The 16,307-nt window shown below is 39.6% G+C and overlaps 1 protein-coding gene across 1 annotated transcript; it reads left to right on the top strand.

The window, feature by feature from the left end:
* The first annotated feature begins 9,017 nt into the window (after positions 1-9,017).
* Positions 9,018-14,419, top strand: LOC137282387 (sulfotransferase 1C2-like). Its single transcript, XM_067814133.1, has 6 exons — positions 9,018-9,180; positions 9,793-9,949; positions 10,370-10,554; positions 10,817-10,920; positions 11,412-11,592; positions 14,322-14,419. Exons 1-6 carry the CDS (start codon positions 9,018-9,020, stop codon positions 14,417-14,419), a joined length of 888 nt encoding a protein of 295 aa, XP_067670234.1.
* Positions 14,420-16,307: the final 1,888 nt, after the last annotated feature.

Genomic DNA, 16,307 nt, shown 5'->3' with positions numbered 1-16,307 from the left:
GGAACCCCAATTACTGTGCTGTGTCCTGCTTTGTCAAGAGATCAGCCAGGTCTGGAAAGACGATGGCAAGGACACGGTCTGCTTTACAGGATCATGGGACGACTATCTTTCTTGTTATCAGGATGGTTACAGTATGGATGTACGACTTTGTACGAGTGCTGTGTCCAAATCTTTTGCGAGTCAAATTTTCATTACAATCCTCAATCTTTTCACTGGTTAATTATATGTTGCTGTTTCACTGTACATAAACCAGTATCAGAATCTATCATTTTTTCCGGGTTATTTATTTATTTATTTATTTATTTATTTATTTATTTATTTATTTATTTATTTATTTATTTATTTATTTATTTATTTATTGTGTGTGTGTGTGTGTGTGTGCGTGAAAACCCCTCAGATTTCTGCATTAACGCGAACACTGGTGAGTGAATGAGTTTAGTCTTGTGCCACCGTGAGCAATTTTCCAGCTGTATGGTGCCGGTCAGTACATGATCGAATTTCGACCAAAGTCAAGTGACCAACCGCCTCAGTCTGCATGGGCAGAAACAACATAGAAATAAATGACACCACCATACGTAAAGACAGAGTATCACGCATTTACGACACTGTTTCCTGATTTACAAATCTCAAAGCATGCACTCTCACTTCAGCTTCATATTGTTGCAATAAAAGACGTATCCCTTACGACTTACTTGAAATCGACAAACGTCGACTCGAACTGCCTCCAAACAGAGAACACTTGCCATACAATGGACTGCAAACAATTGCTCCGTACGTGGAAAACTGTCACACGTGGTGTTGTCTGTGTTTGTTGAACTGGTTTCAATCTCAAATTTTTTTTGCGCCAGATACTAGCGCCATTTTCCAAATGGTTTATCTGGTATTCGTAAAGAACGCACCAAGGGACATAACTCTACGGGGTTCGTTTGAAATTATTTTCGACCGGAGTCGATTTAATGCCATTTTGAATTAATTCATTCGAAATGTTCGCATTTAGTAGCGTCATATAAATGCATGATATGTTTTGGGATGAAGTTTTGTTGCCGCTTCCCCAAGGACTGATAGTATTAATGAGAGAAATTCATTATGCATTTTTAGATATGTGTGGTGTGAAATAGCGCCTTAAGGGTGAGGATCTGTTTGGGCAAAGAAAGAAAGGCCACGATTTTGCAGTACGAAATCGTGTGTGTAAGTGGTAGTAATTATACATCGCGTCGAAGAGCTTTTGTCACTAACAAACTCATTTAGTATGCGCCTCTGTTTTCCAGTTCCGTATGGGTCGATATTTGATTACATTCGTGATTGGTTGAAAACTGCTGAACAATACAATATATGTCAAGTCCATTATAGAGTCAACTAACTATAGAAACTGGTTGATGAATATGTGAGCCATTCACACATTAAATGTGAACATATAGAATAAATGTGAAACAGCACTTATGGTTTTGGTAGAATAGTTGTGACGTGAAAACAGTTGTATGATGCTAATACTTTCTTGGAAAGTAAAAGTGCTCACATGTTGCAGAGATATAATGTGCCGTCTAATCTGACTTCAGGAAGCGATCAAATTAATCGCACAAGCTGGTTTTTCTCAAGACGTGGTATCATATAGTACGACATCCATGCCAGAACGCGTGGAACATTGCGTTCATAATATCAATCCATGATACAGTGGTTCCTCTTTTAATGTTTTCAATGGATGTGACACAACTGTCAGTGAGCATAAAATGATATCTGTAATAACACCATGATGCTAGTGATGTGTAATAATATTCTGCTCAAATGGGAGCGATATGGGAAGGCACCGTGTAGTTGTCAAGATACATGTTATTTTAAAAGAATTGTGTGAACGAGATAAGAAGAATGGCTGAATATCTTGACCGCCCTCTGTCTGAGAAGACGTATGTGGTAATAGCAGAGGCGAGTTACTTCAGCGTGAAACACGCCAATGAGAAGCTCGTGGATCACACCTGGGACTAGTGGATACTTCACAAAAGGTGATTACTCAGTTGCAGGCAAAATGAGAGCCAGTTTATTTGTTGAAAGTTGACGATATGAGTGAAGTTTAGCTGTTAAACGAGGTTCAGACATTGCCTCCTCATGAGGAGGAACCGAGCCACTCGTCCTTTGTGGAGTGAATGAGTTTAGGTTTACACAGCACTCAGAAATATCCATCAATGCATTAACATTAACATTAACTTACGACTATCCTAGCGCTAAGAGAGCTTTGAAATTCAAGGCCCTGGATTGTTTGTAGTGGAAAGGAATTCAGCCCTTGCTAATATATTAATCAACGACACCGATTGCTGAACGAATATGACAATTCCGGTTTTTTTCATGAAATTATTTTGCGAATTTTGAATGCGAGGAAGCCTACTGGTTACCTTGGCTTGTTCATAGTGGGGTTCACTCGATCATTGTGTATCGCCGCATTTCAGTCGATTTTGTTTCATAATAATTTTACATCGTCAAAGCCCGATACTCTGTAAACAGGGGATATTTTATTTGTAAGAATTGTTTTCTGAACAGAACAAGTATATTTTTCGACAACAGTGTACCATTTAAGGGGATGTGTTACCCGATCAATGTTTCATACCTGATTTATTTGGTGTCTTCATCTGCATCATTTATATAACACATTTCGAGAGGGCAAGGACTCTGCTTTTATTCAGTATGAATCAAACCACACCAATTATGGAACATCCACAATCACAGTTACGTATACCCAGGTTCTGCAAGGTCTTTGTCTCTGCTTTAGCAAATATCAGCCAGATAGCTTTCGTCAACAGTTATTAATAACATAGATGACTATGAAGTGAAACAGTAAGTTTTAAGTGGCTTTTAGCAATATTCATAAAATATCATGGAAGGCCTTCATACATTGTACCCATGTCGGAAATGGAACCGGGGTCTTCGGTATGACGAGCGAACTCTTTATTCGCGAACCCGCCCCCATTAAAGAAACACAGGGATGCGGTATACATATATTTGGTATTACACTTTCTCAGCAAAGTACACATTGTAACACTTTGTTAGACCTTCGTGTTTGTGGAAGCTGTCAGGTTAAATGGTTAAATGTAAAGGTTAAATGGCCGACGTCCTGTGGTGGCGATTACTATTTGGTGCCTAGCTCTGGCAGTTGTACGTCAGATCTCCAGACACCCTTGCTTGTAGTAAGAGGTGGTTTCACGCTCCCAGTCTCTATATGCCCCAAAAGCGGCGGGTGATGGGATCTTGGGATATATCTTATAACTGCTTTCCTTTACTCCCTTCTGTCTGTGGCGACAGTAGTCGTTACGTCAACGTACCTGCTTTACAGTTTCTTTGGTGCCGAAGTCTCGTTCCTCACTATTATTCTCTATAGATTCAGGACACTGGACAGTCTCAACGTCAAATTTTACATTTAATATGACATCAACAAATTTCAATTTCACTGACTGATTATATTCGACTGTCCACTATCGAGCAAGGCTTACAACTAGCACGCGAAATATATAGGTTGAGACAGTTTCAACCTGCAGTGAAACCTGCAATCAGATCCCAAAACATGTCGTACAGGAATAGAGGAAGGTAGTTCGTCTCTGGTTCTATTGTCAAATTCTAACACAGAAAATCGTCGCCGATAATTACGGAAACGTCCTAGTGCCACAGCCTGATTTTTTTATCTCCTAATTAGGACTTAATATGTCCTGATTGGTATTAATATCTCCTAATTAGGACTTAGTATTTACTAATTAGGACATAGTATCTCCCAATTAGGACTTGGTATCTCCTAGGACTTATTAGAGTTAAGAGGCTTGCACTGGATCGGAGCAAGATGATTGTCTTCGTTGTCTCAACATTGATTGGAAGAGCGTGTCTAATTGCCATTGGTTTTCTTCTGTCTGCGCCATCACTGACTTGGGATTCTTGAGAGGCATTTAGAAGTTGCTGAATATAATAAAACGAGTATACTCATGACAGCTTCTTTTTATTGTCTAACACGACGTTTCAGCTCTATTTCTTGCCCCTTCTTCAGGTGATAGAGACAGGAGTAAAAGACATAGCATATATAACAGTACTTACAGGAAGAAGACAAGTACATGCACATACAAACAAATCACAGAGGACAGATCAAATGCAGTTATATAAACAATAATAACAGGGATTAAGTGAAGCGAGTTAACAGGTGTGTACACATCAGAGTCATATACATATAATTAGATTTACAGAAGCCTGAGATGTGCATGTGTATACAATCAATGAGGTAGATGAAATAGACGTTATATAAACAATGACGATGGGGAGATGTAAACACAACAGAGTGATATACAGCTGATTAAATGGCATCAGGGGTGGCTTTTGTGATGTTCTATATACACATTGATCTCTATTAATCTCTAGGGTTAATCTCCTGATGTTGATGGCTTTTGGTAGTTTTCGTTTGCGCCAATCGTGAACGCTGGTAACCAGGATGCTAGTCTGTTGCCAGTCAATGGAATGGGTGGGGTTGTTTTTGGTGTGCTCTGAAAGGGCAGATTATTTTTCGGCCTTTCCAACTGATGTTTTGTGTTCCTTCAGACGTATATTAAATGGGCGTTACGTTTCAAAGGGGATGGAGTATTGTAAGATTATTGTCCTCCTGAGAGGGTACGTAAGTCCCAAAACATTCACAGTAAATTTAAACTTTCCACTGTTCTTAGTCGTAGCATGTATGTTTTTTAATCTTTGCCTAGATCTGTCTAAATTCCTAACAGCTGAGGGGATGATGTAAATCCAGCTAGGGTCCATGCATGTAGCAATGGCACTGTAAGTCCCCATGGTCCCTGGTATGGTGTTCTACCTTCAGTTGTTGGCAATCTGTAGCATGTTTCTATATTGTATTGTCCGAATAGTGATATTACTTTTAACTTTCCACACTAGTTTTAATTCCATTTGTGATAATCTAGTGTTTTACTGTCTGTCGTCGACAGGATTTTAAATAGTATATGTCTATCTTATGAATTTAGAACTAGTTTCAGTCACGATATGGCTGAAATATTGCCGATGTAACTTTAAATCTTAACTCACTCACTCACTACTTCCTGGTATTTCAGCACTTCGACGTAGGAGTGTCAGTCAGACAAATAGAAGGTCCCCTGTGAGAGATATGGCTTTGCTTGATTTTGTAGAATCAGTGTGAAACTCTGTACAATATAATCTACTTTGTTGACATTGGTTTGACTTTAACCAAATGGGCCTGCAGATTTCATTCAGGGCCTGCAGAGTGCAAAGGCCGGCTGGTATAGTAACAAGTTCAGCTACAGTTTCTGTGCCAGTTGTACCCTTTACATATTTGCACCCAAAACTGGTATTCACGGTTCATTATATAGGAGTGTCATAGCCTACAAATGATGGAAACACGTGTCAGGATCAACCCTCACGAATTATCGGTTTGAAAACTATCACGAAGTGACAGCATTAAATATGCATCAGCCATTCCGATCATAACATGCGGCTCATCCCCAGTTTGAAAAAGTGGCTTTTGTTACACTATCATGGTATAGATGTTTGTCCTTCTTGAAGTACAACCCTGAACGAATGCCCAGTCTGAACTATCAACCGGATTACATTGGGTGTGATGTATGAATGAGTGAATGAGTGAATGAGTTAAGATTTTAAAGCACATCGGCAATATTTCAGCCATATCGTGACTGAAATGTTATAAGTCATGTTATAATGTTGTAAAAGTTATAATTCATAATAAATGATTATAGAAACCCATCGTCAAAGCAAAATAGAATATGACAGATATAACCAGACAGTGCAAAATAGAATATGACAGATATAATTGGACAGTGCAAAATAGAATATGACAGATATAACTGGACAGTGCAAAATAGAATATCACAGATATAACTGGACAGTGTAAAATAGAATATCACAGATATAATTGGACGGACAGTACAAATAGAATATCACAGATATAACTGGACAGTACAAAATAGAATATCACAGATATAACTGGACAGTGCAAAATAGAATATCACAGACAGAATTGGACAGTACAAAATAGAATATCACAGACATAATTGGACAGTACAAAATAGAATATCACAGACATAATTGGACAGTACAAAATAGAATATCACAGACATAATTGGACAGTACAAAATAGAATATCACAGACATAATTGGACAGTACAAAATAGAATATCACAGACATAATTGGACAGTACAAAATAGAATATCACAGATATAATTGTACAATTAGTATGGAAATCTGAAATATCTTAGCCATGAAAGATAATACAATATAAGAATCTTGCTACAGATCGCCAACAAGTGAAGGTAGATGATAATAATAATAATTAACTTATATAGCGCCTAGTGTCCATCTGACCAGTTGCTCACTGGACGCTCAGAATCGGATTATCATTACCCCGGATAACCCAAGCTGCCTCGCCATACCAGAGACCATGGAGACCTACACTGTCTCTACTACTTGCATGGACCCTAGCTGGATGTACATCATCCCTTAAGCCAGTGGCGATTGTAGTCAAAATTAGCCATACGTTAATAACACGTATTCTACGATTAGAGACAAGTTGTATGAACAATCTTTCAATAAATGGGGAGTTACAGTTAAAGTTTGAACAAAATGTGAAAATCATGTTTCTGGACAGATGAAACTTAGCGATGGCATTAACTGTTCGCCAAAGGGTTGGTTGTCTTGTCAATGGTAGTTACCAGTATAGCAATCTGTTTGCAAAGGTAAGAATTTACAGCCAATAATGCACGACCACAATGCGATGTCACAGAGGCTTGCTGACAAACTAGACAGTCAAGTGTCAAACTGACATCATTCAAGCTGTTGAACTTGATTTACGATATCTCATGTGTGGAGTGCAATAAGTGCATAAAGAATCGTTCTTGAAATAAGCATTGTTCACAACTCAGTGGTTCCATTATATATGTGTATATACTCAGAGTGGTATACAGCGTGGGGTCCGTAAGATTCGTTTCACATAAAAATCGTCCAGAAGGCGGGGTTTCCGGATATAAGGGGTCCGAGTAAACGGGGCTCGACTGTACTTGCATATTCATATATGCGTAGACACACGACCTACATAATGTGTGATCGTGAGAGGCAAGTTAGGGATAGCGTCAGCAGAATATTTCAGATGATACACTGAAACGACCAACGTCTTACAGCCTTGAAATATCGATGACTTTATCCTTGATGAGCAAGTAAGATGTTCCTGTAATGTCAGGCAATACGTAAGCAGTGTCTTTTTATGAATGTACATTTCATGACGCTTGAGGTGTAGTCTAGCAACTTCTTTCTTCTTTTAAGAGCCTCATAATATACGTACATTACATTGTGCAACTATTGCACAAACTGCATATTCGAGGTATTGGACGATACAAACAACGACCTTGGTTTCCAGTTTAGGAACCTGCTAAGCTAACCTGGCATCATCAATAAAATTGTTCTTGAGGATGTGAGGTTAGCTGTTATTTGACGCTCGTCATACAGTCTTCATCCCGTGGGTGTACTAAGTCCAAAGTAAAATAATCTCACCGAGATTTTAGTGACTGAGTCAGTGAGTTAATATGTAACGACACATCAGCAATATTCAGTCACATCGTGACGAGATCGATTAGTTACAGGACTGCATATGAATTCACCGAGATTTTAAAACACGGTATTATTATGTTGTTAAATTACTGCTAAATTCAATGCAAACACCAACAGCAGAGTCAATGATATCAATACTTCCTGGGTCCATTCAGGTACCCACACTACAATAACTCCCCCTTTTCTCTAGTATTGTGATCTACCGTCAGTTGCTGTTGATTATATTTTTATATTCTCTTGCATTATAGTATAAGTGACTGAGTTAATATTTAACGTCACATCTGCAATATCTCAGCCATATCGTGACGAGAACATTTAATACTGAAAAGAAATATATGTCAATTATAAAAACCTGTCAACGAAGGGCAGTAAAACAACTAGAATATCACAAATGGATTTAAATTTAGCGTGGAACGTTAAAACTAATAACAGGCTATAGATTGCCAACAACTGAAGGTAGATCACCATACCAGGGACCATGGGGAGCATTATAGTATAAAATGTTAGTTATATGCTATTTCATGACTATATCTGTGATACTCAGATAGTTTTACCGTTCATCGGAAACAGATTTATTGATTCAAATATCATTGCTCTTTACTGATAATTACTAGTTCTCGTCACATATGGCGGAAATATTGCCGACAATAAATATTAACTAACTCTCACACGCATCATACATCATACACTATAATGCCTTAACATGTGTTCTGATCAGTGCACATGGTACAGTCACGCTGACTGAAGATGCTTTCAACCCCACCTTTGGCGATCTTTCTCAGAGATAGATCTCCAACTGACATGAACATGAAAAGGCGTCTCATGGTAGATTTCAATATTTACTAACGATTATTCAGATATACAAAATATAAGCTATATATTATCTATATATGCGAGAATAACGGAAAATTACTCTAATGATTTGTGAACAAGAAAAACAATTTACTAGAGTCACATTTGTCATTTCGTCTTGTCAATGATTTCAAGATGAGGGCAATTTTATGCAGCTGTTAGATACACAGGCAATGCTAGTATTTAACATAGTTCTGAACTTTGGATTCATCTTATCTTTTCATGGAGATTTTGATGGGTTTTCGTCACTGATGTGTGTGTTCAATTGGTAGAACACTCCTGGCCCTTCACCCAGTCAGTATCGATCATAACAACAGAATCACCAGTTGCTGTTACCCTAATAAACTGGAAGTACACATCTGACCTGGCACACTAGCATCAGAGTTATAGCGTTGATTTGTAAAATGAACATCATTTCCGTGCTAAAATGTTTCGATCAGTGAAGGTCCAGGGTAGAATAGACCTTAAGCAACCCACGCTGGCCATAAAAGGTGACAATGCTTGTCGTAAGAGGTGACTAACTAAACCTAAACTCAATCGCAGTCACTGATATGTTTCAGGATCAATGGCGACACCAGCGGAGAAAGCAATGGCGGCAGGTATCAATTTTGACCTCGTCATGTTTGAAGGATTTGTGCACTATGCGATGATAGTGGACAACTTGACGAAACTAAAGGATTTTCCCATCCGTGATGATGATGTATTACTCTGTACCTACCCAAAGTCAGGTAAACACGAGTAATGCCATTAACGTTGTATTGCAGTATTGCGCCCAACCGCATGTAGATAACCAAACTCTGTGTTTCCATAAGGGGTGAAATACTGAAGAAAGCGACTAGATACAAGTCAAAGGCTACATGGCGACTGTGGAGGGGCAAATTCTACACGTATTTGCTCGTATTCTTATTCCACAAGAAGTGTAACATGTACTTCCATGGTCTCAAGGTGTGACACACTGGAACTAAAGCTAACATCGTCTTGCATACACTTACTAACGCACCTCACTTCAATCATGCACTAAGGATGCATTGTCACTCAATTTATGACTTGTTGATATAGAGAAGCTCAGACTATGCATGGCACCTGTCAATGATACATTCAAATGACTTTAATAACCTTGACGAACAACAACAGACCAAATACCATTCGTTGATGACTAAATGTAGTATTAATTTCCACTTTATCTGGTGTCTTGGTATCTCTAATGAACGCCACTATATTTATCAACGAACATGTACAATCGAGGTATATTTCTGTGAGACGTACATAATGAGGTTTATCGATATAAACATATTGTGAATGTTTCCTGTTGCTTTCCGTTTTAATGTCGACTACTCAAGGTACTCATTGGGCATGGGAGATCCTCAACATGATCGTGGCAGGCAAGGCTGAGTACGCCGAACACTGGCAAAACTCTGCCTGGCTGGAATACAGGACGCAGGAAGAACTGGAGAAACTTGCATCGCCAAGAATCCTCCACACCCACCTGCGTCCAAGGTGAAAAATCTAAAGTCACATATCTGTAAAAATGTCTACTTTAAGACAACAGTTGTACAACAATTTTGGAAAAAAGTAAGAACCCCCGGAAATGTTTTTAAGAGTAAGATGAAAGAAGGAAAACCCTGACAAATGAGTGCACATTTTTGCCTGAAACCTCACAGCAGTACTTCTATTGTCACGGTCAACAATAACAAACCCCATCGTCACAATGGAACGACAGTTTTGCAGTCATCTTAATTTTAATAAACACATTAACATTAAAGGGAAATCCCATAACTATATATCTGAATGAAAGTAGTCTGTCTTGTATGTTCATATCATACACCTTACATTCATCTGTGTTGCATATATTGTCGGTCGGATTTCTGGATTCTACTTATTCTGAGAGTATGGTAACCATGCAAACATTTCCTGCAGCCAACTACCACATGCACTATGGGACAAACAATGTAAAGTGATATACGTCAGGAGGAATCCTAAGGACTGTGTGGTATCGTCCTTCTGCCAGTTCACACAACAGATATGGAAGGAGAACTGTTCAAAGAAACAAATATACACCGGTTCCTGGAACGACTATATTGACCTTTATCTTGACGAATATTGTAAGTATTTATTCAGACATTATGAAATGGTACAATGAAACATAATCAAAGTGCCCATTTCGTAGCAAATGCATTCTTCTTGGGTGGACAGTTGACAGATTATTGTTTGTGTTTCTTTGATGTAAGCATCAATCTAAGTACAGGGGATCACATATCAATACTGAGAACATTGTTTCCATTGTGATGACTAAAGATGAAACATAACGACAGTGACATCACTCCTACAACTGGTACACGTTGGTTTTCTATTCATGCAATCAAGTACCGTCTGGACCTTATTTCCAACACACGATTGAGTGGGCCAACATTTCCGAAATCCATGAAGAATTTGAAATATGCAGAGTGCAGTATGAAGACATGAAAAAGGTATTTCCCAGTTCCTGGCAATTTAGAAAGGAATATTCTTGCTTGTTCTGAACTGACGTAGATGACATATGCTTGTTTGGATAAATTTTAGACCTAGATGTATTCAGTCACGAAGGAACGAATGTTTTTGAAGTCAGGAGAAATGGCACGAATGATTTTCAACGGTTTCTATCTTGATAATGCGTCTTTTACTAATACTGCACTCGAACCTCAGTCCAGAAATAAAGTATGTGATTACGTGAGAACTGCACAGTCATCAGTTAGAAATAGCGATTACTTTTTGAAAATGTTGGGAAGTAACTAATGGAATGTTTAATACAGGTAGTGTTTACACCTTTTGCAATAGAGCTTGACTTTATATAAGTAATTAACGAGCGATATTAACACGTGCTCCCGAGGATAGTAATATACACAGAAAATAAATTATCATGGTGTGAATATATACACAGTTTTTCACAATTAAAAGCATCTTGGAATTGTTCTCTTTGTAGGACTGTGTTCAGGAAATACGAAGAATGGCAGATTACCTTGGGCGCCAGCTCTCGGATAGAACATGTCAGGAAATATCCGAGGCATGCTCATTTAAAAATCTCAAGCATGCTAACGAGAATCTAAAAGATCAAACCTACCACTTTCGATGGCAAAATGGCTCAAGTGGATACTTCAGGAAAGGTAATCACACATCCATCAAGCAAACACCTGAGCCATGTGCAAAATATATAGCCATGGTAAATGTCTACCTGTCTAAGATATTCAAAGGTTTGAAGACACAACACCGAACGATCAAATCCAAAATGTAATAGTAAATATACGCTTACATTTTGCTCATATCCAGGGGCATTGTCTGTTCACGGCGCTACGTACATTCCTATCCCCGGTCATAAGATATTTTCTCAACACCCTCAGATCATTTAGGGTAGTATACACGATAGCGGTTCTGTGGCAGGCTGTCACCCATGGGGTGTTTGATCTTTTTTTTTTCGCACAATTCAAAAGCGACTGGTAGCAACATATCTAGATTTGGACCTTGGGGATATTCAGCTGCGTTGGCCTAGGACGTTTTGCTCGCATGGGAACTTTTGTATACTCCGGCAGGTGTGGCGGCCAAAATGTCTTCTCGGAATAGGAGACATACCCGGAATCCGAAATCGGCTGTAGGCGATTCTATGGAGTGATCCCACTCAGCATCTTCTTTGATACTGGCTTCGGATGGAACCCAGTAGGTTGTACTTGGATTCCAGTTACTCTTCCTGTGCCCGTACATGCATGCCAGCCCACGAAGATAGTTTGGTCCACAAGCACCATGCAATGGTCTAGACATTTCAGTAGGTTCTCCCACTGTTTCACCGGTTGTTGTACGACGAATATGTTTTCTCCCGAGAATAGCTCAGGTGTTCCGTCCACCACATCGTCGGCCATGACAGTGTTGGTCCTGTGCGCGTACAAAGAGACCTCGATGTGAATACAACCACCAGCCTGGACATCTGAATGGTGTTCATTGGTACAATCCGCATAGTAGGCCGAAAGGTCACCGATGTGTGGCTTCGAAATTGGATTTTTTTGTTGTACATTTTCGTTCGCTTGGTATAGCCATTCCATGTTCCCACCCAAGTACTGACGTGGTGGCCTACACTTCATTTACTTTCCAGGATGGTGGTTCCTTCGCAGCATATGGCACTTGTTTTTGGTTGTTTTGTGGTTGTTTTGGAGGGATTCCTCGAGACGATTTCTATCTAGGGTGCCAGAGAAATCTCTTGTATAGTTGATGGCGTATGGTTCATAGCCATGCGCCAATATAAAGTATTCAAACTTGAAAATCTTGGCTTGTATTTGCTCCATGGGTATTTCTGAGACATCTACTTTTGCTACGAATATTATACTATCGGTCGTCTACGTGTATAGATTTCCATTGTGTTGTGGTCGCAGAATTGGTCTCTTTTTGGATTCTTCGTACAGTCCTTAATATTGCAGATGAGGCATCTACGGCATATTGTAGGATGTGCACGATTTGTGCTTGAACATAGTCCTCCTCAAGCTCGAAAGAGTCGCGAGCCGCACTTGCTATGTTGGAAACTACAACGGATGCATTCCTTCCTCTCTCTTTTCATCGAAGATAGCCAAGTTTGTAGAAATCGTCCACGGATGTAGGTAGACCTTCCAGGGCTTGAAGATTCGTTTTGCCGAGACTGCCTTCGAAATTCTCTACCTGTCCGGTATATGCTTCCCATGGTATTTTCAAGTAGGAGGAGGTATGCCACTGCTTTTTCGGCCAACAAGCCTATATGCTCATATGTTGTTTTGACTGCCATTTCTTTCATGGAACTGCACATAGGCTGCTGTACACATGTTTGGGCACCAAATGTCTAATTTGAAAATCTCGAAACTTTGAGCTTTTTTGGTTCCTATAAGTGTTCTGCAATGGCTATCTTAGCCTTTCAGACTAACACTGTCTCGTGTGCGACTCGTCCTAACATAGACTGTTTTTCTTCTGTCCAAGCCAATCTGAAAGCATTGTCTTTAGTTCTAACAACAACATCAACAACAAAACCCCCTTTCACCCCAGGTTGACCCAGTGCTTGCTTCGAAGTCCGTATCTCAAAAACTATTCCACTGATTTTACTCAAATTTTGCATGCCCCTCGGTAGTAGTATAGGCCATATCAGTACTGCGATTGGGACTCACCATGCACCTCGGTAGTAGTATAGGCCATGTCAGTACTGCGATTGGGACTCACCATGCACCTCGGTAGTAGTATAGGCCATATCAGTACTGCGATTGGGACTCACCATGCACCTCGGTAGTAGTATAGGCCATGTCAGTACTGCGATTGGGACTCACCATGCACCTCGGTAGTAGTATAGGCCATGTCAGTACTGCGATTGGGACTCACCATGCACCTCGGTAGTAGTATAGGCCATGTCAGTACTGCGATTGGGACTCACCATGCACCTCGGTAGTAGTATAGGCCATGTCAGTACTGCGATTGGGACTCACCATGCACCTCGGTAGTAGTATAGGCCATGTCAGTACTGCGATTGGGACTCACCATGCACCTCGGTAGTAGTATAGGCCATGTCAGTACTGCGATTGGGACTCACCATGCACCTCGGTAGTAGTATAGGCCATATCAGTACTGCGATTGGGACTCACCAAAGGCTTATTATTTCAAATGAGGACCTTTGGTGAGAGCCTATCACAGTACCGCCATCGTGTTTATTACTTTCAGCCACGCTGCCTGTTAGGCCCAATGAACAGTGGCATTGCTATTGCCGTTTTACAGCTTGGTGAACTGAGGCAATCTGGTTCTAAATATCTTGTCAAAGAATACTACGCAAGTTTTCTTACATTACGTCAATTGAAGGGAAATAAATTCTGAAAATTACACATATGATGTTTCACAGGTACAACTGGCGACTGGAAGAACTGGTTCACGGTGGCCCAGAGCGATCGCTTTGATAAAATCTATGAAAAACGTTTAAAGGAGAAGTTTCCATACTGACATTAGTTGTAAGTGAATCACAGCATACAGCCTATGAACATGATGAGATGAACTGAGCTTATTGAACTCCACGAAGAAATGAAATGCTTATACTGAACATACAGGACAACTGAAATATCTCACAACTCAAGGCTGGTTATCAGAAACTTGAAATGATTCCCCTTGTTCCATGAAACATTTTTACAGATATGTAAAGAATATGATCAGCCGCATCTTTTTTCTATTTATACGATACTTAATTATCGTACCATTATGACGTCTTTGGAAAAAAAACCAAACAACAAAACACACAAACTTATATGGTATAAACAGCAGCTAGGATTAATTTGATGCTGATCAATATTCCAGTTATGTGGGGTCGGTCTGTAAATGATTGAGATAGGCCAGTGATCAACAGCATGAGCGTCTATCTTTGCATACAATGACATGTTTCAAGCAAATCAGCGTGTCTGACCACCTATCCAGTTAGTCGCCTCTTATGCCAATCATGTTTTGCTCAACTCAGAACGTCCGGCTACCTCGAGCTAGGAGATTGAGTCAAGGGAATTCACCGTTCCGGAGAGGCTACAGCTATGATAAGTGACAACACTGTCACAAATAGTTCATATTTTCAGATCTCTACGATAGATCTACGCTGATTTTTCAGGTGAAAACAGGATCATTACAGACGTATGTGTGATGATAGATGCATACACCTCCTCGGTTTCATGAGACATGATAACGGTTACAGGGTTGTATATAAACTTCTTAAGTCCTGTCTTAAGACATTGGCTACGACCAGAGTTAAGAAATCTTAAGGCTACGAACATTCCGAGAATAAGAGCCCAGGACACAAATGTAGTATCCTACACACAGCTGCCCTTATTACACACCAGTACTACTAAGTATTACACAGAGCTCAATGGTATAGTACTGATTATTAATCGTCCGTGGAAAATACTACAGTATAATAATATTTTACGACAATATTAAACAAATGTAATACTACTAGACGTATGACGTCATGTAGGTTCACCGTTGTGACGTCACGATGCCATTGCCGCTGTTGCAGTTGTGCTAGACCTTGCCTGACCCGCTGAAAGCTTAGCGTCATGACACTACAGGTGAATTTGTCGCAGTTTCTATTATAGAGAATACTAAACGATCTTCCGTGTAATACCATTGCTATTAATCGAGTTACTGATTTGGTATCACACAAGCTAAAGGGAGTTTGATACTGAATCTTTCACGACTTTAATAAAAGGATATTTCACAGAAGTGAGTTTAGTATTCTGTTCATTACTCGCCAACGCTCATTGAGGAAAAACAAACTACGGCGAAATTGCCCACAGCGTGAAGACTCACAGGTTTTGCGAGTGAAGCAAGGTCTAGCGCCATTGCGTCAGCGTCATTACCATTGTGACGTCACAACTGTAGAGCTTTATGACGTCATGCCTCTAGCGGTATTACACTGGTGTAATATTGCCGTAATAATATAACATTGGAGTATCTTCCACGGGCGAGTACTAAAATAAATTATTCACGTTGTAAAGTAATATGCAGAATATTATTCTTGGCTATGTGAAAAAAAATAGTATACTGGTGAAAGATTTTGCTAGTTTGATACCAAAACATTAACTCGTTTAATAGCCGTAACATTACACGGCAGGTCGTTTAGTATACCTATATCTCGACAACATTCAATAACAAGCCCTTGTATTGACAACAGAGTTTCTGTAATGACTGAAAATGTTTCAGGAAAGGTAAAACATTCATTATAAAAGGCAACAACCATCGAATGGTTGCTTTAAATAAAGTAATACGCTAACCTATGTGGTTTGTTAATGAGCGTCAGCCTCTGCAAGATATTCTGCGTTGAAACGTTCTACATTATCGTTTAATTCTCTCT

This window comes from Haliotis asinina, chromosome 4, assembly GCF_037392515.1.
Source record: "Haliotis asinina isolate JCU_RB_2024 chromosome 4, JCU_Hal_asi_v2, whole genome shotgun sequence".
In the NCBI taxonomy this organism is placed as follows: Eukaryota; Metazoa; Mollusca; class Gastropoda; order Lepetellida; family Haliotidae; genus Haliotis; species Haliotis asinina.
This window is presented reverse-complemented; position numbering and strand designations above follow the sequence as displayed.